The sequence below is a fragment of the Xylocopa sonorina genome, chromosome 8 (assembly GCF_050948175.1).
Source record: "Xylocopa sonorina isolate GNS202 chromosome 8, iyXylSono1_principal, whole genome shotgun sequence".
In the NCBI taxonomy this organism is placed as follows: Eukaryota; Metazoa; Arthropoda; class Insecta; order Hymenoptera; family Apidae; genus Xylocopa; species Xylocopa sonorina.
Window position 1 is genome coordinate 5,017,053 of NC_135200.1, and position 25,313 is coordinate 5,042,365.

General features: G+C 44.8%; 2 protein-coding genes across 2 annotated transcripts in view; both read left to right on the forward strand.

Annotated features, from left to right (window-relative positions):
- Window positions 1–25,313, forward strand: part of Sick (sickie) — a 164,991-nt gene that overhangs the window by 135,610 nt on the left and 4,068 nt on the right. The window contains exons 17-18 of the mRNA XM_076899505.1: window positions 22,671–22,754; window positions 24,631–25,272. Of these exons, the coding sequence (XP_076755620.1) occupies window positions 22,671–22,754; window positions 24,631–25,272 (726 nt within the window). The remainder of the gene's footprint in view (window positions 1–22,670; window positions 22,755–24,630; window positions 25,273–25,313) is intronic.
- LOC143425990 (uncharacterized) lies at window positions 23,105–23,898 on the forward strand. Its single transcript, XM_076899091.1, has 2 exons — window positions 23,105–23,197; window positions 23,288–23,898. The coding sequence occupies exons 1-2, from the start codon at window positions 23,113–23,115 to the stop codon at window positions 23,896–23,898; spliced, it is 696 nt and encodes a 231-aa protein (XP_076755206.1). The 5' UTR covers window positions 23,105–23,112.

Consider the following 25,313-nt stretch of genomic DNA (forward strand, 5'->3'; position numbering starts at 1 on the left):
CGCGCGGTAATTGGTCATTTATTATTTTCATCCGCCTGCTTCCTTCTTCCTTCGTTCCGTGAATCGAACGTGTTCCGCTTATCTCTCTATTTTCACTCGATCTCGCGTGGTACGTGTGACTATTCGCGATTACAGATAATCGTAGTGGATCGTCGCTGAAAGACAATTACACGATGTGTTCGACGATGTAATCGTTAAACAGATAATTACGGGAGAATAAGATCGCAGGAAAATAATATCGAATAATTTATCTCGTTTCTTCTACATTCTAAACATTTTTAATGGAGGTGCGTTTATCCCTAAATGGCTGAAACGTGTATAGAATACGTATAAAAGAAATTTAAATTAAACAGAGAAATAGTGCTATGTAGATACTTTTTGAGGAATTTTCATAGATATTTTGCTGCTGGCAACTGCACAAATAAAATTGACAGAAAATAAACCTGCTCGAAAGTGTACTTAACATTGCACGTATCGCGAAGGGATGGGTTTCCTTTGACGATAACGACGGAATGCGCCAAGTTCGAGTGCGTGCACCGTCTCAAAGTAAAGCGACACCATTGAAAAGCTATAAAAATAAATTCACACTGAATTCTTCCACGAAACTATCTATATATATATACAAATAATAAGTCTTTACTCGCGATCGTTGCTCCGTCGAGTTCGAGCGTTCAATCGCGAGGCGAGAAGTAGCAATCAGAGCTCGAAATGAAGAATAGGAGAAAATGTGAAGAAAAAAATCGGGAGCAGCCGACTTTAAAACCGTAAGCCAGGTTTTTATCGACCGTGTCGGATGACTCGCAACGAGGCATTAGAATTGGACGGCGGTTCGCTCCTTCCCGCAATTTTACCGCCTCGCAGGTTCCGAACGAAAGCTACGATTCGAAGCCGCGTCGTTCGCGGGCGAAACGACGCGCAATAAAAGTCGAGCATAAAATTGGGAAACGGTCGTGTTCTGTTATTGTGCTCCCGTTGCGAGAAACGCGGACGCGGGAAAAGAAGGTCGGTCGCGGAAGGGAATTGGAACGATTGGCAATTATACGGAGCCCGTGGAACATTTTTCGTTATCGGGGCGGCGAAGTTCGCTCGTTTCAGCAGGTGATATTCGCGGCCATCGCGCGGCATTCTAACATTTGCATAATTTCACCGTGGCTCGTTGGTAGAAATTGCCGCGGTCGCTCGTTGCATAAGCTTTAACCTTGCACTTCGATCGATAAAAGCGGCGAAATTTTCATAAAATTCGCACCGTGGAAGGGGAACAATTTTTTTTTGCGCAATGTATACCCTCGTATACCTCGATAGTGGAACGTTTTTCGTAATTTGCTTTGTATCTAAGTATAAGGGAGATCGTGGATTTTTAAATGATGATTAAAGCTTCGATTAAGTCTAACGATCAGGTTGTGGATTATGGAAATGCATGCTGAAAGAACGATCCACAATTTTGTCCACACTACACGCGATACAACTAGAAATCTAATTTTTCATCGAGTAACGTGGTAATTTAGACGTCGATGCTTCGAAACGGGAGGCAGCTCCTCGCTGAAAATCCTCGAGAAGCCAGCGAATGCGTCGAGGATATTACTCGATCGTTAAATATAGACGTCCTTACGAGTCCCAGTGTCGCAAAAACCTGTGCGCCTCCCGAGCTGTTCTCTTTTTTTTTCCACGTTTTTCATCCTTTACACAACCAAGACACTTCCATCGGCTAACGTCGACGAGTAAAGATCACGTCTATTTGTTGCGTCCGTGCAATAACTCAAAACGTTATACCTCGATGGGTTTGCGCGCGTGTGTACGTACGTGTAACCACGAGCAAGCCGCGATCGTACTCGTTGCACATGGCAAATGCGAGCTAAGCGTATGCGTTAATGGCAATCGCCACCGTTTAACGAGGTGAATCCTCGCGACGTTGTCCAAGGAGCTATGGATGCGCAAAATGTAAATAGTTGGGGTAACTCTCGAGTTTCGTTTAAAGGAATTGGTGGATTCGCGATCTGGCTGTGCACGGTCGCTCCTGACTCCAGGAACGGTCGCAGAAGTGGCACGTCTAATGCCACGGAACTGGTTTATCCGAGACGCTAATCGATACAAATTTATAGTCGACATAAATTCTACGGTGGCCATAACTTACGTTTAATACTTGTGGGCATAGTAACAGTATCTTTATCGCGTGGAATTATTAATAACGCCCGCAGTCGCCGGAGCATTATGGTTAATCAGCTTTTAGTGGCAGCGAATAGTCGCGATGGCTTCTAATTAAAATAAAAATTACACGATATCATTCGACGCATTTTGAAGTTGATTTGCAATTAAGAAAGCTCGAATTAAATGTGAAAACTTATATTATTATCGAGTAACAGACGACGCGCGCTCTCCCGAAATGTTTCAAATAAAAGTTTCTACGTATTTTATCTGAAAATGATTTGCAACCGATATTACGCGCGGAATATTTAAATATCGAACGCAAGCGGTCGTGTCCGCGCGCGACGCGAAGAGGCGGATCGGGTTATGGTAAAGAATTGTATTTTAATGTAGCTCGTCGCAATCAGAGTCGTCTCGATTCAAGTCAGCACGCGACAGGAATACATCTTCGTCCGTTTAAATAATTCAGCCTCCCCCCTCGTTCGTTGCAGCCATCGGGTAATCACATGAAATTGCAAAATGGTCACTGCATTTCTGCAGTGATGACAAATTAAGTCTTAACTCCACTTCCCGCCAAACATTTGAAAAGTATCGCGCGTCGAGAAGCGTTCTCCAATGCTGCCACGGTGGTTTCCGTCGAGAGGACGCGCGTGATGAGAAGAATCGCGGTCCGTGAACGAAATACGTTTAGCTATTAGCCGGAAAGTGAAAGGTTCGTGTGTTTTTTCATTGAAAAATTCACATTTTGCTGATCTCTCACTTTTTGAACTACGCACGAATACGCGACGCGATGGAAACGCGTTTGCGATCGTGAAACCTTGGCGATTGTTATGGCAAATATTACACGTTTTCTATTTACAATGAAATTAGAGACGTTACTCGAGGGAACATCGATGAATCTTTAATAAATGAAAGTAGTTTATGTGTTCCGCGAATATCTAGTTTGATTCTTCTATTAATTTTTTTAGAACTGTACATAAAATTACATTATTCTTTGTATTATTTCTATTTTAAAGGTAATGCGCGTGCGCGAAAATTAATTGAGATTAGAAAGAATTTCTACGTATTTATCTCCAACTGTTCCATTTGCATAGCTCCCAATCGCTCCTATCAGAGATTGCATTCTAATGTCGATAGATTAATGATTAGTTAGCGGCACAAAGCCTCTTCTTGCGAGTTGATCTAGGTCAGCGACTAGCGTTGTTACTGTCTATAATTGGAACATATTCATCGTGAATTCTTTCGCTTCGATACCATAGATATGCGCTTCTAATTATCCGATAATTATATCCTAAGAAAGTCTTACAGTTACACTGGCATCATCGCAAGGATTGATAATTAGTAAACTAGAAATAACGCTTATTAGAAACTCGTTTACCATTCGAAGAATGAATCACCAAGGAGATCTACGTTCACCAGACTATCTTCTGCAGCCTGGATAAAGTCCACTCTTTTACCCGCATCCATGTATACGTGTTGAACTTCTAATCAAAAATTCGTTATCCAATCTCCGCTGTACGCGTCGACAGTTCATCTACGACGACTTTTTCTCGTTCCCCGATTTGTTAAAGTGTCGTCGTAATTATTTTCACAGCGCTACAGTCCCCTTCGTGTAGCTGTATACACAGAGCTAATTACGTGATCACGCACGAGCCCCAATTTCGTTATCATCGATACGCTGGTTACACCAGCAGCTGCCTCCAGTCGCGACCCCTTACTACGTGTAATCTTCTTTAAACCGTGCGATTGTAAATACCGTAACGCTACTGATAAATGCTCTCGTTGCGACAGCATGGCTGTGTTACCCCGCGGTTTCGCAACGCGGGTATCTTGTCGCCGTTACATAAACTGGCTCGCGCGACACATTTTTGTTCGCTCATTAAACGATGAATAGAAGTATCTCGTGACCGCGCGATAGCGATTCAATTCAGTTAAGTTGAATCGAGTCTCCTTGCTGAACGTGGCCGCGACGATAAAAACGAGCGAATCGATGCGACGCGAGGAATGTTAACAGCGGACAATTGAACCTGGATTAATGCAATCGATTTTAATAATTCGCGATCGATTAAGCGTTCGCAGAGGAGTGAAATTTATCATGAATGCCCTGATAATTTCTCTGAACCGGACTTTCGATCGCTCGAATCGTTATTTCGGGAAGGACGATGCTTCAAAAAGATAGTCGACGAGAAACAACAATGAATACATATATTTGTGACAGTATAAGAAAGTTACTCGATGTATCTAATATTTTTGCGAATGGTCATAAGAGCGTACTTTGTTCTCACGACCGATCTTAATACCTTCGCTCGTTTAATTAACACCAGTCGATCTTAATATCCGCACTGGAATCGGGACGAGCCAGTCAGAACCAAAAGAGATACTCCAAAGCTCCAAAGATCTCTTCCCTCAGACTCGCGCGCGACTCCCTACGCGATCCATCGTCTCTCCTCTTTCCACGTACGCACGGAAGTGTCGCGAGTGCATCTTAAAACTCAAACCATCAGAACCAGACAAAAACACAACTCGATAGACACGACGAGCAGTGACTTATTTCCACAGAAATAATTGTTCTCGATCGGAGAATCGAGGAAGAACCGGATCCAATGAAGGCGTGTACGAGTGAGACATTATTGAAAGAGTGACGCTTAGCGATCGACGATACAGGCTAGTGTCGCACTTCCGCCGCGAGAAGAATGCGAAAGAGCCCATTCGACGCGACCTTAACCCGTCGTCGATGGATCTGAACGTGTGCTCGCGTCGAGTTCACGACGGCTACGCGACCATAAGGTCGCGGGGTCGCAGCAGGCCACGGGCCCTTTACAGGTCCGACTCGGAGGAGCTGCTCAAGGAGGCGGGGGGCCCCTACGCTCTTCCGCAGCTCTCGAACTTTCCCATCGCATCGGACGAGCTGCAACAGGTGCCAAGATGGTCCGACCTCGGCAGCGACTGTTTTCTGATCGAGAACTACGGGACGCTCCGTGGCTCGCGGAAACCGGGACCCCTCGACGAGCAGAAACCAGTGACCTTGAACACGTTCAGCAAGGTCGAGCAAGGACGCGACGGTTGTTCCGTTCAACAGCAAGCGGAGGCTGCGCGGGTGAACGGCCAAGGACAGTTGAAACAGGATTTTTCCGCGCAAAATGGCGCTGCAGACGGTCACCAGTACGACGGTGGGTCCGTGGAGAACAAGCAGCTCGAACGAGGGGACGCTCTGCAGTCGTTTCGACCGAAGAGCAACGCGTTTAATTGTACCGAACAGTCGAGCGATCCTTCGAGATTGACCGACTCGTTCCAAGTGGCTATTCTCGACCCGAATCTAAGGAAGTTCAAGGAGTTCGAGAGTCTGCTGAACAACACGAATCATATGAGAAGAAGCGGCAGGAGGAGCTTCGAAGGGGTCGCCAGGGACGACGCGAGGTTCAAGAGACACGTGTACAGGGTCGACAGTAAGGGTATCGACGATACCAAAGAGAGACAGCCGATTTACGCGGTTCCGAATATACTGTCGAAGTCGAGGCGGGACCGTCGAATCGCTGTCGTCGATGGTAATTATGTACCTAGCGGTGATCTCTATCGCACCACCGCGAAGTACATCGAGGACATAAACAGGAACATCGCGGAGATCGACAAGAGCTACGAGGAGCTGAAATCGTCGAGCAACTCGAAGAATTCCGCTTACGGGGTGATCAATAAGATCGCGAAGGGCGAGCTTCTCGATCGCAGCTGCAATCTCTACAGCTACGTCAGGAAAAGGGACATGGCGCCCATGCCGCCTATATCGTCCGACTTCTGCGAGAACTTCGAGAAAACGGAGAAACAGCAGCCGGACAGCGACGACAAGACAGAGATCTCGGATAGCTCGTCCACCTTCAAGGGTAGACCGAATTCGTTCGGGAAACTCCCGCCTAAGCTCCATCCAAGGTCCTCGTCCATGGAGAACACCTCGAGGCACTCGACAGGGTCCACGACAACGTCCTCGACGAAATCCACCGAGTCCTTGTACGCCATCAGCGAGTCGCTGTCAGGCGATGCTCATCAGAACGGTGAACAAAAGTCAGGGCTTCAAAACAGCGTGGCGTCTCAGAAGAATCCGCTAGGTTTCAAGCAAGACCCGAGCACCGAGGGATCCGACGAGCTCGAGTCGAAGGACGAGATGTCCTCGACCGACGACGACAGGCCAACCACAGTTCGATCCGTGGATCGGTTGCCAGTCACCAGCGCGATTCGAAAGAATCGCTCTAGAGTCGACACCGCCGACAGATCCTACTTGAGGAAGGACAAAGTCTCGACCATGTCCAAATACGACAGCATCCGCCGCGCAAACGGCGCGGTCGACAGGAACCTGGCCAATCCGCGACTCGAATCGAAGTCGTACGCGAACAATTACTTAGAGAGGAGGTACGATACTCTGCCGACGAGAAGGTCGAGGGTCTCCTCGAGGCCTCTTCATAAATCCAGCGAAGACGTCCTCGACGGTGAACGACCTGTCCGCGTCAGATCGTCCTCCCTGAACAGACCGTGCGCCAGCAACATAGACGTGAGCGACCGGAACGAGGAATTCCTCGACCAGCAGAGGAACTTGGAGAACCTGTTGAACGCGACCAGAAGAGTTCCGCTTTACCTGATGGACGCGACGGACATTATATTGCAAGCCCAATTCGACAGGACCAGTCGCGGTCTGCAAAGGAAGAAGGACCATTTTCCCATGAAGCTGTCCTACGGTCGGACCAGGCACAACTCGTTGGAATCTGAGGAACCGGATGACAAAGAGTGGGACGAGAACTGCTGGCCTGGCGGTTTCGCAACTTTGCCTAGAAGAGGGAATCTCGCGAAGGACCAGACTTGCAACGATCCCGTCAGACGTCTCTCTGGTAACGTACCGATCCTCGAGCCGCTCTACGAGCACGCGGTCAGCGATCCAGTTAAGCCTAGGAGCACGGAGAACGTAATTCCCTGGTGGGAACTCGCGACTAAGAAGTACAGGCATCAAAGTTGCCCGTCGTTGCAGGTAACAGAAAACAGAGAATTTTCATAAAGCCTTCTCTCGCGGCCCCCCTACGTGAACGCCTTAATTCCCCTATTCGCTTTCTGTCATTCGAGCAGAGTAATTCTGTAATTTATGAAACGCACTGCACGTATTAGTATTTCCGATGGCGGGTAATCGAGCTATTCGAGCTATTGCTTGAGTGATATCACGTTTAATCGCTGGATACGATTCTGTTATAGCAGTTGAACAGATATTTATGTCTTTCGCGGGAAGTATTCTAATTTTACGATCTCGTATTCTATTGGGTTTAATGATTAATTTGAGGATCATTCACTCGCGTATCAACGTTATTGGAAAATTGTCAGAGTACTTTCTTTTCGTTCTTTTTTTTTTTGTATAATTTTTTAGACAGTTCTGTATTATTATCGATTTCACATCGATCACGCCTCGCGTCATTCGCGCGCCTCTTCAGCGTTGCCGATTACAAGCGAACTTTTGACAAACTACGACGGGAATACGTTTAAGGGACGAACGTTACAGGTCTGGACGGTATATTAATGCTGTCGGGAAAGAAATGGGCACGATCGTCGCAAATTATTTTAATTGCGATCTTAATCTGGCCGGCGGTGAAAGCGGCCGATTTACGGCATGGTAATTTATAATATATATTTATGGAATATAATGAATGACACGCGCGTGCGCCTCTCGAAGAGACTTGCGTGCATAATGCAAGACAGAAAGATAAAATGACCGATTCACAGTCAGAACTGGGTATTATCCACTTATATTTATCGTATCGTTTATTAACGGCCAATTAAACTCGATTTAACATATCGTATGAAATAGCAATTAATATTTCGATCGACTCGATCTTCGTAATAAAGCCATTATTTCGCCCTATCGGTTGAATCGTTTCATTTAAAATGGACGATAACGAATGACACAAAGTATTGAATTTGGATCGTTTTTTAAATAAAACTAAAACTATTCGATGTAAAAGATTGGACGATAAACTAAGAGGATCGATGGACAAAATTTGTAGAATTATTATCGAAGAATATTGGAGGCAGAATTTCGTGGAAGACGTGCCGCGAAGGGGGAAAGGAAATGGATTAAATTCGAACGCGGCCACTCTCGGTCGTCAAGGCGATCCACGTGATTTATTTCGCCTTATGTCACTGCTGAAACCGGGTGCGGGTAGGTAGAGGCAGTCAAATAATAAATTCGATAATAAGACGTCACGGGTGGAGCCGTCAAACGAAATTAAACCGAGCGCATACCACGTCGAGCCATTAGAAAGACGATGTGTAATAAAGCGTAGGTCGACAATGCCACTCGTGCTCCCGATTGAATAATTATGTATGCGCTCGTCGGTGCTCCGTAGCCTCTTCTGTATCCTCTTTAAAACACGATTCCGTTTTAAATCGTGTCACCGTTTCGCCTTGCGACCCACCGCTCCCCCTCGAACCGTACGAAATGTCCTCTCAAGTATCTGTGATAAGAATCTTTTGACACAGAAATCCTTTGCCCACTACTTCTCTTTAATCTATTCCCTCGCGAGTAAACGCTAGAAGCAAGTAACGATATTATTCTTACTGGAATCGTTAGAAAAGGCGATCGATCGGTTCGCGCATAAATATTAATATCGCGGAACGAACCGTGTATTTCGAGGGGCCCTAAAATAACCCCACGGGATGCGCATGCGACTTTAAATAAACAAGATAAAAATGAGGATAGCGGGAACGGAATCCTAAGGAAAAATGCTAAGTAGACGCGTCCCTAAAACATCTGTTAAGTATCGCCGTACGCAACTGTTGAAATTCACGTCACGCCGTTCCTCCTTCTTTGGGACGTGACTTTCTTTTCGAAAACCGTACCAGAGGGAATTGTTATTTGTCCGCAAGACTACGGATCCCCTTGGCCAGCCTGGAGGGTAGTAAATCAACGCCTCGCGCGAACTGCCCGGTAGCGCAGACCCTTCTCAAATTTTCCCCGTCTGAAGGGAGGAATTCCATATATCTACGGGCAGGTAGTTTGTCCTAAGAAAACATCCACTACCACGTTTCGACCGCTTCTACCGATAATCAATCTGTAACCGATAAAAACGCTGCGGTGCACCCGCAGACGTGTCCATCCTCTTCTTCGTCTCTCTCTTTTTTTTTTATCTGTTCAAATATTTTTGTTCCTTGCCGCGACGATTGGCCAGAATCCCTTGGGAAGATAAAGTAAACCGCTTATCGTTCGAAGCACATTTGTCGAAATACGTAGAACAGTCTGTAAGCCTATTTTTATTTTATCTTTCTTTTTTTCTTTGCTAGGGCTGCTCGCAGGTTTAATCCTTTATTTACTTTGAGATTTACTGGGACTTTGACGGCCCTTGCTCCGTGCAATTGATGAGCTTGGCGATCATTTATAATGAGAATTGTGCGATAGGGTGCTCTAATATACTTGCATCTAAATTAAATATCGAAAAAAGTCAGCGTATTATTTTGAAAGTCGTTCGATTGCAAATTTCATGCGATATCGAGGTACTCGTTTATTTTGTGTTAGTGGCTGCATTAGGGTCAGCTGGAAACGTGTCATCGTTGGCATGCTTTGTTCTTGGAATTGTTCAACTTTTTTCGTGTCTCATTTACAGCTGTCGAATGGGACAACCGACAGCTGACAGGGTACGCGACACGTGTGCCCACTGTGTAGACGTTTCATAATAATGTTATTTAACTCCCCCGACAGGTACTCTCGTTTAAGCACGCGTGGGTGCACAGAGAGCTCTAGTGTAAGTTACTCGCCACTTAGAGAAGAGGACGAAGCGCTGTGAATCTGTTTTCTTGGTATCATTGAACACCTTCATAATTAATCGTGTACACCATTATCAACGAAGCATAGCATAATTCTGTTCAATTATTTTTCATAACACGATTGCGATACGGGACGAGAAGTATTCGTTAATTTTTTTTACCTTATGCTCTTCGTAATCGATAGAAAATTTCTGTAAACGATGCAACAGTTACGATAACTGTAAATATCCAAGAAAAGTTTGATAATCAAATTTCGTGAACGAAGTATAGAGTTTAAAAAATGTGTCGAGAACAGCTGTACGCAAAAACCATACGATCCTCGCACATGTCTCCCTTGAGCATGGAATTTGCCTGATGTTCGATCGGTTGTGTTACAAAGTAGATTTTCGACAAAATATTATTCGCGCGATATCAAATTTACCTATACACAGAATAAATATTAAAAAAATGATTCTCACTCGCTCTTGTACAACGAAACGTATTTAAAAATATTATACACGCGTTAAAATGAAACTTGGAAACCCGACTGATATTATTTCGAATTAGGTCTCTCGTTATAATTAACAAACCGTTCTTGTATCATGTTCACAGCCAGTGATAAACACCCTATTAACGTTATCGATGCATCCGGTGCATTATCGTTCCCGGTGGCTAACAATTAAATTATCGCGTAGCTGTTTGGGAAGTTTGCACGACGATCAAAGGGAACGAAACCGGGTTACAATATTGTGCCATCGACGGGAATTAATTGCGGTTAACTCGAAGCCAGTGCGAATAAAATGTCCGAGCGAGAGCAGCCAGTGGCCCGAAAATGGACTCGAGCAGAGAACTCTCGCTAAAACAACCTATTCAATTACCCGCGTATACTCGAAACCTCTTCGCTTCCACTTGTTACTCTACCATAGAGTGCATTCTCCTCAGGCACTTCAGCTTCTTCTCCGAGAAACGACCTTTCGTCCACTTTTTCAGCTACCGCCACGCTATTATTTTCGTCTTACTTAGACGAAGCGCCTGCGGAAGAAGCTCGCCTGCACAGCACGCGGGTTGGCCCTCAGTCGTTCCTTCGTAATTCCCAATTACCATTTACCTCTAAGGGACCAGGCTCTTCCGTTATTCGAACGCTTGAAGCGTCGAGTGTCTTCCGCGAAGGAAAAAAATTCGAAGGAGAGACTCTGCTGGTCGCGATTCCTGTTCCGTCGTCACGGCTTAGAACAGTTTCCCTCCATCTGGAACGTATCGCGTGCAAAGCGACTGTCCCGCAGGTACGCGTCCAACCCTAACAGAAGGATCTCTCCAGCGTCCGTTTCTTTCGAGCGTGTTGGAGGTCGTCGAAACGTTCGCCACCGCATGGGGCAGAGGAAAGTCTCGAGGAACGTATAAAACTGTCCCCGGGATTTTTGTGGCGTACAAGCCATTTCACTCGTTTAGGGCGCGTCGGACATCGGGTCCTGTTGTAAACGTCCTTAACTCCCCCGCAAGACGAAGATTTATCGTTTCACGGTTCGTTTAAACGTTTTGGTACCCGATATTGTGTTCAACCGGCGGTCAATGGCGTAGAAATTCCTTGGAGCACTTCGAGATGCTGATAATCTCTTGGCTGGCTAATGGAAAATTGTTACTCGAATAGCTGGTTGCTTGTTCGAGAGCGTAAAACTGACGTAACTCGCGTCGAACACACGCCATGGATACGGTAGAACGATCGAATTCGATCGAACCGATCCGTCTGACCGCGTGTTTCGACCGCCTCGGACGCATTAGAAGGTTAAGAGCGGCGCGTTAGCGCGCCCAGAGAAAGTCGCAATGGGATCGCGAAAAGCTTATAAGAGGATTATAATGCCTCGAGGTTAATGGTACGTAGAAACGAGCGTTCGCCGCGTTTCTTTGCTGAGTTAATCCGAAAATTATCTCGTTTTTCTGTTCCATTCGTCGGAGGAAGTGAAAACGTCGTTCCGGCGACGAGGGCGTTCCTGGCGCAGCCGGTGCTATCGAAATTGGAGTTCGAGTTACGTTTCGCGGTTCCTTGGGAACATTCTGCGCGTGTAATTAAACTGTTACGCGACTATAAGGAAGCGTATCGCCAGTTTTAATTGAACGATATCGCGTTCGATGTTTAGTTAGTCGTAATAATGTTGCGTGGAAAAAGTGGCGGAAACTCGCGAATTTCCACTGAAACGTTACGCTGTTCCATTAGAGAACAGGACTGGTCATAATTCAGCGAATTAATAGAGATCAAAGGATAGCGAACCGTTCGAGAAGCTCGGGCGAACCAATTTCGACGAGATTCAACCGTTTCATAATAATTTATACGCGTAACAGGGTATCTAAAATATTTACACGCGAGTACATTTAAATATGCTACCGCGTGGCGGGCGCAGTAACGAAAGGTAATGAATTAAAAGAGCTCGCGCCGTAAATCTTACGGTCGCACCGCGTAAATCACTTTCCGCGTGTTTCCTCTTTTACAAGTGCTTCCCTCCATTTTTCTTATCGCGCGTACTCGGCCATTACACGCGAACGAGTACGCGTTTCCTCGTACAATTAAACAAGTTGTTCGCGAGTATCTTCAAACTGGAGCCACAGAGTGTTGGATTACACGTAAACAATCGAACGATGTCGTACGTGTTCTCTTTCGTAGCCAAGATTCTACTGTGCGCTACTAATTGCACATTTAGAACGACCACGTGCTCTGAAAAAGAGAAACGGATCGCAGTAAAAATCGATGGATACCATTTTACGTGGTTCAGTCATGGTTCAAGGATTCGTGACGCGAACCTCTCGCAGGAAAAAAAAATCCTGCGCCAGGCGTACAGGAGCGAGTGTACGCGTACTTATGCACTGGAGCATACTGGTTCGCGATCGAGAATCGTTCTTCTGCGGCCTGGGAACTGTTAGCCCAGTTAGACTCGTAACGCTTCGAGGATTATGCTATATTCACATCGCGTGTTATCTGCTCTCGTATTCCCAATGAGATACTTACGCGGGAAGAGAAGTTGTACCCACCTATCCAATATTTTTTTTCTTTCACTTTGGGGCCAGCCGTTACGTAAAACCTTGCGGTTCCACGGAGGAGGTTTCTTTCTTTTTTTCTTTCCTTCGCCTGTGAATTCAACGCGAGGATATCAATTTAAATAATCCCGACGTTCGAATAAAACGGCGTACTTGGACTAAAAACGTGCTCTGAAAAATGTACCGTGGATATTTCGTCGGATAATGATCGCTAGCGGTGCAATTAGTCGTTTCTGTCGTCTCTTTGCTCGCGTCGTTGAAAAATGTAGAACGAAATAACAAAATTGTAGACTGTCAGGAGCGGAGTGATTATGATTCGTTGCAGAGTGATCGTAATGAAACGAATAAGGTTGCATCTGGTACAAGTTTGTACCAGATTCTATGCGTTTCGAATTCGAATGCGAGTTTAACGTAAACGCGATTCTATGCGTTTTCTTTACGAATTGTCAATTTAATGTAATTCATGTATGAGTAGAGTGGCGACGTGACACACAGTTTTCTGTGAATTAACGCTTCAGTCCAATCCACCTGCGATATCCATACTTTCACTTGAGAATATATTGACAATACACGTTCTGGTAACTATCGTACTTATTCTGAGTTATGTATATATGTGTAATGCCTTACCGCGGGTCTCGTTTCAATTATAGATCGTGTGTAAGTAACAAGTAGTAGAAGAAATATTCGATACTATCTGGGAGCAAACTTTTTGAGAGATTAGGTAGGCCGCCTCAAGGCTGATAGCCCCGTGTATTTGAAATATTTTCGTGTAGTTTCCATATAGACGCGTACGATATGTTCGTACACGCTATAAAGAGAACTCGACGCGAATGTTAACCATATCTTGTACATACATACACAAGGGAATAAATTTCGAAGGGAAAACAAGTCGAGATCCTCGCCGCGAACCGTGTGCGCAAGGATTAAAAGACTAAAGAGAGAGAAGACTAAAAATAAAAATTCTAAATTTAAAAACGAGTCGAAGGAAACGACGTAACTGGACTTTCCATACTTTTTTTCTGGCGCAGGTAAATTCGATCGAACGATCTATAGAACCGTGCGAAGTGTTTCTATTCGTAGCTCCTTTTTCCTCGTGTCGCATGCCTTTCTACCACGTGTACCACGAAGCTGCTTTCATTTTTCCTCCACCGTTTTCTCCGGCTCTTCGTCTAGTCACCACTTTCGTTGGGTATCCGCGATTTCCATGTAAGTAATGAGTCATTTCGAACGAAGAAACGATCGTAATCATGTAGGTAGTCGTGGATCCGCGATACGTGGAACAGGTGTGCGTGCAACTGTAACTTGCATCCATCGATATTTCCTGGATCGATAGAGACCGCGACCCGTGCCCCAGAAACTGAATTAATCGGCGATAACCGATAATTATAACGCGAGCGCTCTATTCTCGTTGTATTCTCATCAGCGTAAACACTGGCTTCGATATTCGAACGCTCGTTGATAACGTTAATCGCGTTTTACGCTACCATTTGCGAGAGAATCTCGCAAATTTGTAAAACGACCAGAGAAATTCTTATTCGTCGTGGTTCTCGTTTAATATCCGACAGTACGACGTTCAGAATAAGGAACTGAACGAATTGGCGAATTGAAAAAAGTTTAGGTACATCGCGTATTAAAACTCTTCTGGTCGAGAACTTTTCTTAACTTTATACGATTTTGTAGGATAAAAATAGTGGTTAAACGTGCAACGAACAGTTTCGCTCGAAGCCCCGTGTATTTTCAAAGCTTCGTACGCGTTTTAAGAGGGTCGAAACACTCGTCGATGGTACAGTGCGCGTTATCTACGCGTATCCCGTATGTGAGTCATGATTACGCTATCTACTTTCAAAGGGGTGACTTCTGTAAACGTTACATGCATGTTGCGTGCTTGAAAAATGAGGCTCATTTAGATCCAACGAAATTGAACTGAGTATCACTAAATTTTATTACACAAAATAACAAATTTCAAAAAATCAAACAATTCTTCCATTTAAATTCTCTTTTATTTTCTCTCTCTCAAAAAAAAGAATCAGTCGAACGAACGAAACACAGATCTTCTAATCGATTTTTCTACGAGCAAGCAACGTTCGTTCCAAGGTACAAAATCCGCTGGTAAAAATCGAAGGGAAGAGATAAACGGTTGACTTTATCAGAAATACATAGAAGATACCAGGCGTTGATGTTACTCAAGCGCAACGCGCGCGCATACAAAGGAGGGTATTTATATTCCAGTCGAAAGATTTTCTCGCTGGCAAGGTGGATTAAAAGGTGGACTTTAATATTCATGCCTGTAAATTCCCCCTTAGAGGAGGTACAGAAACATCGCGAACCTCGACACCCGACGCTTGGGCTCGCTTTAAGGGAGACAAGGCGCGTCACTGTGCACAGAACGATGTAGCGCGTTTTACGCGCGTCGCCGGGCACGTGCGTTTTTGCGACGGCCAACTTCCGGTCCAGTTTTTAGCCGCCAGCTCCGTCTCTCGACTCGCTCGGTGTTCCTCGTGAAACGCGAGCCAGGACTAGGACTTTTCTCTACCGACTGTCCTCGACTAGAGAGAGGGTTCGCGTTTATACGTACGACGACACGTACGTTCAAGAATTTTCAAGTAACGTGTCGCGCGGAAAGCCGCGCTTTCCCAACCTCGATCATTCGAGGGTACGAAAACGCGAACGAGAGAAATTTTCACGAATTGCAAAGAAGGGTGATTTTCAACGTCGAAATTATTAGATGGACGTAGGGAAGAACTGTCGAGACTTTGTTCGCGAGAAAACCATTTGAAAAATTCATCGCGTACAACGCGCGTTAATGGCAAAATTCCATAGGACTCTACGACGCGTGACGAAATCCTGTATTGCCGTGTGCAGCCACCCACGTAGGAATGAATCGTCAGCCCTGCCATTAGTGTACGCTTAGGCGAAGGATTTCGAAAAGTATTTTTCTCGTACAAGTTTCAAGCGCTATTTCGTCCGTCGTTTAAATTCGACGCGGCTGTGGCTGAAGCGAATATTTGTATTACGCGCAAAGGGAATATTTAAAAGTAGATCTTTATCGAACATCTGACCAAAGTCGATGGATATGTATAAAGAAATTTAATTGAATCAGATATCTATGAAAAAAGGCTTTATTACGTATTATATCTATATCGACCTCGTTAATTAAATTTCATTAGATTTGATTTCTATACAATGTCTTAGCGTTTTTATATAACTACGTAATTAGCGGTGATATGGTACATTCGACCATTAAACCGATCGCACCGTTCGTGAAACAGAAACTTCCCTGTATCTATAATTTCATAAAATTAGAAAGTCTGCAACAGGTGAAAAAGCGCGTCGAGATCAGTGATCGCCTCGTTTTCCACCATCGTCGACCACGATACTGAGAAGGAAAAAAAAGAAAAGAAAAAGGCAACAATTTATATCCTCTCGTATCATCCTTATTAATTCTCCGTGCCTTTAATCTCTCGCGAATCTTCTAAACGACTCATTACGGAAAGATCTTATATGGCTGCGAACCGTGTAATCAGCTTACAAATACAACTTAATCAGCGTTGCGATTCGACGTTGGAGAAAATTCCGTTTCAAGAGAAGAGATTTCTCGTTACATTCTGGGATACGAATATGCGTTTTTCAGCTGCGCGCAAAATTTCATAAGGGAAACGATCGACGAGAGAAATCTCGCGGGCGGCATTGTGTACGTTGGCGCGGATCGCGTAAGATCGGCGGGGAAAATCTGGCGATCTCGAGCGTATTTATAGCTTTCGTTTTCAATGGAAATCGTTGGCCGCGAGGTATCGTCACGGTTAATAACGAAGCTGCGTCGGTAGGAGGGTACGCGTTTCGAATGTCGATGATTCGCGTCTAGTTACGAATTACAACGCGCGCCGCCGTGACTCATGCACGTATTTGCTTGCAATTAGCAGCGAATCGTTCGAAACGTCGCGTTCAACCCTCTCGACTCTGGTGGTGAACCAACCGCGAGTGGTCTGCGATGGCTGCTATTTAACGGAATTCGAATTCGCTCGATGCAACCTGACAGGGTATTATTAGAAACGAAAGTGTTTCTGTACGATGATTCATATTTCCGTTATACTTATTAAGCCTTTGACCACTGTTGGCGTCTAAAAGCGCTTGGAAGGCTTGCGCCTCTGATGCTGTAGACGCTTGGAAAACTTGCGATACTGTGGGCAACTAAAGCGGTTAGAGAACTTGTGCTTCTAATACTGAATGCGTCCCCAAAGGTGCTTAGAAAACTTGTGATACTGCGAGAACAATGCAGACGTATTATTTCAATGTTATCTATAAAACTCCTCGCATACGTAACTTCTCGCTAAACAGCTTTCCCTTAACGTTTACTTAGTTATTTTAGCGAACGATCAAAGTTTCAAGGATCCTCCTCCTCTCTACGCTACCTACATTAACTTGGCGTAATCTCAGCCTCGCTCGTTTCAATATCTCCAACGGACTAAATTTAATGACAAGGCGTGTGTTACGGAATTAATATGCAGCCACTCGAGAAGGACTCGAGGTAGACTCGCTCGAGAATAAGAGACACGAAAATAGAACGATACAGAGCCGCGGAAGAGTAGTTCGTTTCGAAAGCGTTGTCGATAATGATATCGGGACTGGTTTCTCGATACGGCTCGAATTTTTTTCATCGTAACAGAGAGAGCATCTCTCGCATGCGTCTAGTGGCGTCTCTCTCTCTCTCTCTCTCTCTCTCTCTCTCTCTCTCTCTCTCTCTCTCTCTCTCTCTCTGTGGACCCGTATCAGGGCTGTGCGTTGCCTACGCGATGAATTTTGATTAGTAGCCGGCGCTGATCCGCTCGAGGTACAATTAGGGGCGACGGACAGGACTCGTCGTCGATCGAATCGAAATAAAACCGCGAAAGAGAACGGTGAAAGATGATCTACGAGTCGGTCGTTCGCAGGGTGTACTGTATCGAGGGAAGACGAGACGGTGGGAAGTTCGAGTCAAGTGCGATCGCCGTTTCGAGAGCAATAAATTACTCTTTCTTTCACCTTTTTCAACGCGTAGTTTTACTGCCCAGGCGATACGAACCGGAGAGCTTTTCTTTCGCCCTGGTTAAACGAACGTCGTCGAGAACATTTAGCATATTTTATTCTTATGCGTTCCGTTCACCACGGTTACTCGTCTGGCACCAACACGCGCATCGAGTACCGCCATTAATAGGATAATAACAGTCGAACTTTTTCCCGTTTCTTTTCTTTCTCTCTAGTTAACTTTATATACATTTCCTTCATGGATCTATATATATAAGTATTAAGTAGTTGAAGAAAATGTTTAATTGAAAACAGAGCTCTAAAGTTTGTAAAACAACGACACGTGTAGTGTTACATACTCTATAATTAAACGTGTATGTTTAAACGAAATTTTCTCTAAGATCGAAATGAAAGTGTGTACACGAATTTAAGCATATGACGGAAATAATTATCGAGTAAAAAGTTTGACTTTTTCTATTCAATTAAAATCAGATCGTATGTTCGATAACTTAATTAGGACTTACTATGTATCGAATTCATTTTAATTGTACTTCCACGATCGTTATGTTTAAAAAACTGAACCAGAATTTCCCTCGTTAGCCAAGGAATACGAAGCGAGTATCGTGTATTTGTATCTTATAATCGAACGGATAACTCAATTTGGAGTTCGTAAGAAGAATCGTGGTGTCTCGAATGTTTTCACGCTCTCACGATTTTTCGATAGTCGAAACGACAGCTGCGACAACGGGACACATTTCAAATCGATTCAGATGCGAATCGGACCACGGCCCTTATCAGTGGCAGATGCGTTTGGGACGCGTTGGCGTCGCGTGCCGTTCGAAATCGCTTCGATATAATATAATATATGTGTATCAGGATCCACGATCGATCGTGGGCCGTTATTAAACGTAGGAGTGTTCGAACGATCGCGTGGAAAGCAGATTAAAGTAAAAACGATGTTATCTGTGGTACACTTGTTGCGAGAAACCGATCCGCGACGAGGTTGAACCAGAACGATGAAGCCTCGAGTCTGAGAGCAGCCACGCACCCAGAAACGTTTTCTGAAATATTTCACGCCATTTTTCGACATTGAACATTTCCTTCGATACGATTTTCAAATGATTTTTCCAGTTTAAAGGTCGACAATCAAACCTGGTACAACGCTTAAGTCCTACATCGTTTTCTCTAACTGCAAAGAGGCAAATAACGTTAACGAACCTGAGATATCCAAATTTATGCGAGGATAGTTTATAATTCTAATTGGAAAAGATTAACTTGTTCCTGAATTAATCACTGTCTTCATTTAAATATCGATAATATCACAATTCCAAGGTTAATTTCAATTCTCCTTTACATGTACTTACTATGTAGACAGAAAGATAAATAGATAAGTTAAGTAGAAAGTTCTATGCGAAGACAAATCGAATTTCTAATTCAAATTTTCGTTACTGTACATCGGTAGGCTAGATTATTCCACGATGGAAATTACTTGCTGCGCTTGAAAGGGAATCTCTCGATTGTTCCTGCGTTAATAATGAAATGATTTTCTCCGCGAGGAGTAATATCCTTCGAATCTTCTCATCGCTTAAACCCTTCCTCGAATACGTTCACTTCCCACTAGCTATCCGTTGGAGATACAAATCCCGTGACTGTATCTGCTCTCGCGATTAACCAGACGGTATCTAACGCTATAAAAACGTAATTGCCTAAAGTAAAGGGCAATTTGCGTCAGCGATTATATTTTTCAAAGGGAAGCGCGCAAAGTTTCACCCGGGGCCATCTTACGTCGAGGACGAGCGACCGCGTACAATGGCGGAGAAAAAGTTCCATTCTGTTACGGAGCAGAATGGCCCGCGAGATTTACATATCGCGGGAACAAAGGTTAAAGGACGCGTAGGTGAGCCGTACGTTTCCGCGCGTAATACCGGGTGAATTTATTCGACTCGTAAAACGACGAGCTGCAATTTCCACGGGCCCCCATCTCAAGACGCACCCCCGTTGTCGTAGCTTTTCGTGCCACTGTGCTCTGCTACCACGGTTCTAACGATGATCGCAGCCAGAGCAGACCTGCGAACCAATTCCTCCACCCCATTTGTCGGGATGTCAACCGCGAAACCTATTGTCCAATTTAATGCTGAAGGTTCATGCGGTTCTGAACGGGCATGTATGGAAAATGTTGCACTCGAAACAATGCGCGGTACGTTTCAGGGAGAGAGAGCCACGGGAATGTTATTAAATGCGAATGCGTGGCGCACAAAAGGGACGAGAAAATAGCTGGTGTTCAAGTGAATTTGTTTGAATTCATTCGCCCTTTTTGGTCGCATCGTTTACGTTTATGCAGGATGTTTCTTCTTGACCGCTGTTATTATTTTGAAGTGAAAATTATTTTTTTCTTTTGGTAAATTGTAGAGTGCATGTAAGGACGAGTTTTCTTGCTGTCTGTATTTACGTCGTTCATTCTAGCGAGTCGTCGTTTTTCGTCGATTATAGACGATTAGTAACACTCGAGCACAACCATGTGTTTTATATGTATTTATAAGAAGCTTAGCTTTGCGTTGGTGTCATTCGTGCCATTCTTTAACAACAGATTACCTCTGTATTACTCGCAAGTTTTCAACCCGCCAACCCTTAAACTTTAAGTTGAATTTTTAAAGAAAATTGAGAATAAAAACCGTTTTTATCTTCATCCGGGTTATTTGTACCTAATGCGAGTAGTTAGAAGTTGAATTGTTAAAGAAAATTGAGAGTAAAAACTGTTTTTATCATCATCTGGGTTATTTTTTTAGCCAGAACGCAGGAAACGTTCGCTAAACAAGGACAAAGACCTCGAACAGCTCGAAGCTACCAAGAAGACCAGTAAATCCCTTGAAAGATCTCGGTCGACCGTAAATATACGATGCGCTCCCACGCATGACTCTAATGCGATTGCTATACGTACTGCTTCACCTACCGCCGGACGCGTCCGGCGTATCCGTAGAAATATATTTCTTTATTGCACCGGACATGTATACATGCACGCGATATACGCTCGTAAACGCGGCCCACCTACATGTCCACTTTACACGTTCCTCGAGCGTTTTATCGAAGCGCGCCTCGAACGGTTCCTTTCGGTTTAGCCGCTAAATAAATAAGCAATTTCGAATTTTTTTCTACTGCCTCCCGCGCCTTTGAGAGGCGCTCGCTTTTCATCCGACGTCGGGGATTAACGCAGAGATCGACGCAACGAATGGCGATCGAACGCACTCGAACGTGACGAGGTTGCGCGAATTTAAGACTTGACTCGAGGCGTTTTGTCATTTGTTTTGAATAAGAAATAAAATTTTGAGTGCTAGCAAAATTCTAACAAGTAAAAATTTGAATTAATAAATTTTCTATCGATCGAAATAGTGGCTGTGAATTTTCGAAAATTCTTTTCAGCATTGAAAAGCATAGTTTGTAATTGAGAAGGTTGTTACACCACGGATAGAGTTCTAACCCCTTCTATTTCGAGTCGCCATCGTAGCTACCGGCTACGCATGGCCACTTGACCGAAAGGGAAAAAGAATGAATTATCGTTTCGCCATTGAGCAGAGGAAGGAAAATTGGACGGCTAGGATCGATACGTGAAAAATAACCGCCGTGTCTCGCCACTCGACGTTATCCGACTTCTATGTTCTCCTTTTCGAGGGCTTTTTGATAAAAATATCAGGACGTCGAGGGCTTGTGGTATCGTTTCGCGTACGTGGCTTCCTCTCTGATATCCTCAACCCTGTTGAAATCAATTCTGAGCAGATACGTGAATACTGTAATAATAACTCGAGTAAAAGTGACGCGAGGTTGTTGCAGTTCCGTTTTCTCGTACATATTAATATTAACTTAATTATCTTACGGAAATAATAAATTTTTCCACACTATATATCCTTCTTATTGTCTGTCTCGACGAAGGTACTGCTTCTGTTTGCACTTCGATGCACAAAATTGATATTGTGTGCAAATTTTCTTATTTCCTCCAGTGGAAGTTAAGAATATTATTAACCACCACCGAGTATTATATTTTAATTTAATACTCACGCGTATATAATATATAAACGAACAAGAAATATTGTTTCCTCCTGGTATAATAAAAAACAGACAGCAAGTGTTACCGTGGAAGTCGTTCTTACATTTCGATAACATCTTGTGTCATCGGTTTTTAGTGTTCCTTTAGTGGAAAAAAGGGAAGTAAATTATAGCCTTTATGGTTTCATCAGTTTTTACAACCGCTTGAGTTTCGCAACGATCCAGATTTGGCAACGAACACGCGTAACGCAAGGTAAAGAACCGTCGTCGAAGGAGCCGAGCAGAGGTGCAGATAAGGGTAATTTGCGTCGTACGTTTCAAATTGCCAGGTTTCGTTCTTGCGGCTGATGTTCTTTCTCTCTGAATCGGCGAGCCGCCGTAGATCACACCAACTCTCAGGACTCGTGCAATTACGATTGTTTGTAATTACGCGAGCGAGAACGCGTCGATGCGATCGGGAAATGGAGAACAGCGTGTAATATCATTTCTTTCTTCTTACGAGGATAACACTGTAATTTCTGGTACTTGTTTAATAAGCCTCGTAGAATTCTAATTAAACCTCGTTCGATAAACCGTATCGAATATGTTTCAAATAAATTTCTACGTAACGTATAACATTTTCACGTAACACCGTTCGTTTGTTAATTATACGACGATAACGTCGGCTGTGCTTCATTATCGTAATTTTTCTGTTGCAGGCGCATGTGGTCTCAGCTTTCGAGCAATCCTTGTCCAACATGACGCAACGTCTGCAACAGCTCACTGCGACCGCCGAAAAGAAGGTAATAATCCCATTACCAACCTAACATTTCTCTCGAACTCCGAACAAAAACAACGTCGTATCAAATCCCATCGAGTGGATTTTGCGCGAATGTTCACTGCGAACGCTACTCGCCATTCGAATATGAAGTCTCGAACCGTACGTTGATAGCACGCTGAAACGAAATTTCCCACGACACCAAATGTGTACGTCCTCGCTAAAAATTGTTAACGTAAAGAAGTCAAGAATGGCCACGAGCCTCGTATGCGACAGAAGCGAACGAACATCCGACCCCGTCTCTTCCTCGTTCATAAGTTAACCTCTCGGTTCCCAACCCCCTCGATCTTGAGCCAGGGACACAGAAATTCCCGCTTCCGGCGATGCACGCGAATCAAAACGGGAGCAATCCTGGCAGTCGGTCGCAGCCATCGAGACTCTTTCGCAATCGAAGGCTAGACCGACCAGGTGACTTGAAAATCATGCAATTGTTAAGCAACCAGTCGAACGATCAAATTAAACTGGTTAACGGTACGATCGTGATTCCAATCTCTCCAGAAGACGCGAAAGCTCTCGATCTCCGAGTGCCAGACTCGGAGAACGCCTCCCTTAAGTCGAACTCGACCTCGTCGAGAAACTCTGCTCGTTTGTCCGTCTCTAAATACGTCAGAAAGCGACCAAACGACGACTCGAGGACAAAGAGGGACGTTAAACGACATCCTGACGCAGAGACGAAGGCCACAACGAAGCTGTTGGATCCGCAGGAAGAACGGAAGGCGTCAGGTGGCGCTGCGTTGGGGACGCTTGGCAATTTACAGACGAAATTGGGACGAGGACTGAAGAGTATCTCGAACAAGTCGAAAGCACGAGCGATGGCTCGTTTGGAGACCAAGAAGGGGTTGAATAGCTCTGCTGGGTTGAATCCAAGTAGTTTGGGAGGAGCTCGTCGTTTGTCGATCGGTGGGAAGAAGGCGAGGAGGAACTCGTTGTCATCCGAAGAGGGGAAAACAGGCAAAGCTAAGAAAGAGTCGAAGTCGACGAAGCAACTGTTCAGCACGAGCGAGTCGTGGAGCAACGACTCGGTGGTCAGTCATTCGGATAACTGCGCCTGCTGCCACAGCCGAGAACCTTGCCCCTTTCATGGATGCGAGCCCAACGATGGGAAATGAGAGCGTTGCGTTTAGTCTGAAGATCCAGCGATCTTTAACGATCAGAATGAACAGCACTCGAGCATCAGAAAGTGTAAAAACATCGTGAAAGATTAATCAACGGATTCCATCCGCGCGGCTTTTACTCGACTAGAAAAAAAGATGAAAGTAGCTACTCGAAGAAAGCGAAAAGAAAATCAGAAGGAAGTCGAACGCTGTACGATTACCATGGATAGAAAAATATCGAAGACCACCGGAGGGAGCGAGCCCGCCGCTAATTATCTCGTCCATACGTTCGCATATATAATTTCTCTGCGTGTCATAAAACCTGAAATAAAACCTAATGAAAAATCGACCGAGGCATTCCTGCGTTATTCAGCTTTATACGGTTCTACGCAAGAAAAAGGAACTTTCCCTCCGTATTCCTCTCTCTCTCTCTCTCTCTCTAATTTCCTTTGTAACGAGATAAATCACGAATCGCGGAGTTACCAATGAACACGCGTCGTTCGTAACTTTCCTGGTCGAGCAGAAGTGACGTTTCTAAAAGCAGTTTCTAAAAGACACGAATCAAAGGGTTCATCGTTCGTCCACCCATCGATCGCAATGTGACTGCTCGTGGTCACTGAGAAAAACTATTCGTAATCTGTGAAATTCTCCATTCTCGTTACAATACACTTTAAATCTCTCCTGAATGCTGTCAAAAATAAAAAAAAAACTCGCACGATTGTAATATTAACGCGTTGTAATTTTCAGGATTCCGAACTTCAAGAGTTACGAGAAACGATCGAGAGGCTGCGTAAGCAGAGCGCCGAGGCTGGGTTGAACAACGGGCAACACGCGAACAATGGTCGTCGTCACACCCTGGGCGACTCTGATTCGGGTACAACAGGCTGCACCGGGAACAGCAACCACCAGGGCGCCTCGATGGCCAGACAATTGTCCGCGGACAGCGTCACGTCGTTGAACTCGCTGAGCAGCGCCTGCTCGGCCAGCAGCCATCAGAAGAAGAAGGGCTGGCTTCGCAGCTCCTTCTCGAAGGCGTTCTCCAGGTCGCGAAAGAACAGGCACGGTTCCGTCTCCGACGCTGAGGACTGCAAAGAGAGCACAGGGGGCGATTTGAGCGCGCCTAGCAGCCCCAGATTGCCAACCGCTTCTAAACACGACTCACCGCATGGACAAGGCGCCAGGAACAACGGGCAGAAATCGCCGGAAGTGGAGAATCCGTTGACCGGTAGCAAGAGCAGCTCTGCTTTGTATAAAAAGGAGGACGAAGACGTGGTGGAGTTGAAGAAGCAGCTCAGGGAGAAGGATCTTGTGTTGACGGACATCAGACTCGAGGCGTTGTCCTCGGCGCATCAGCTGGAATCATTGAAGGACACCGTTATTAAGATGAGGGTAAATATCGTGCTTGTTTTTTATAGTATCCTTTTAATTTT

What these genes read in the sequence shown, in the direction of transcription:
- LOC143425990 (XM_076899091.1), top strand. Translation starts at nt 23,113, where the DNA reads ATGCACGCGAATCAAAACGGGAGCAATCCTGGCAGTCGGTCGCAGCCA. An exon ending in TCGAAGGCTAGACCGACCAG is followed by an intron (nt 23,198 to 23,287) that starts GTGACTTGAAAA and finishes CAATCTCTCCAG; the next exon opens with AAGACGCGAAAGCTCTCGAT.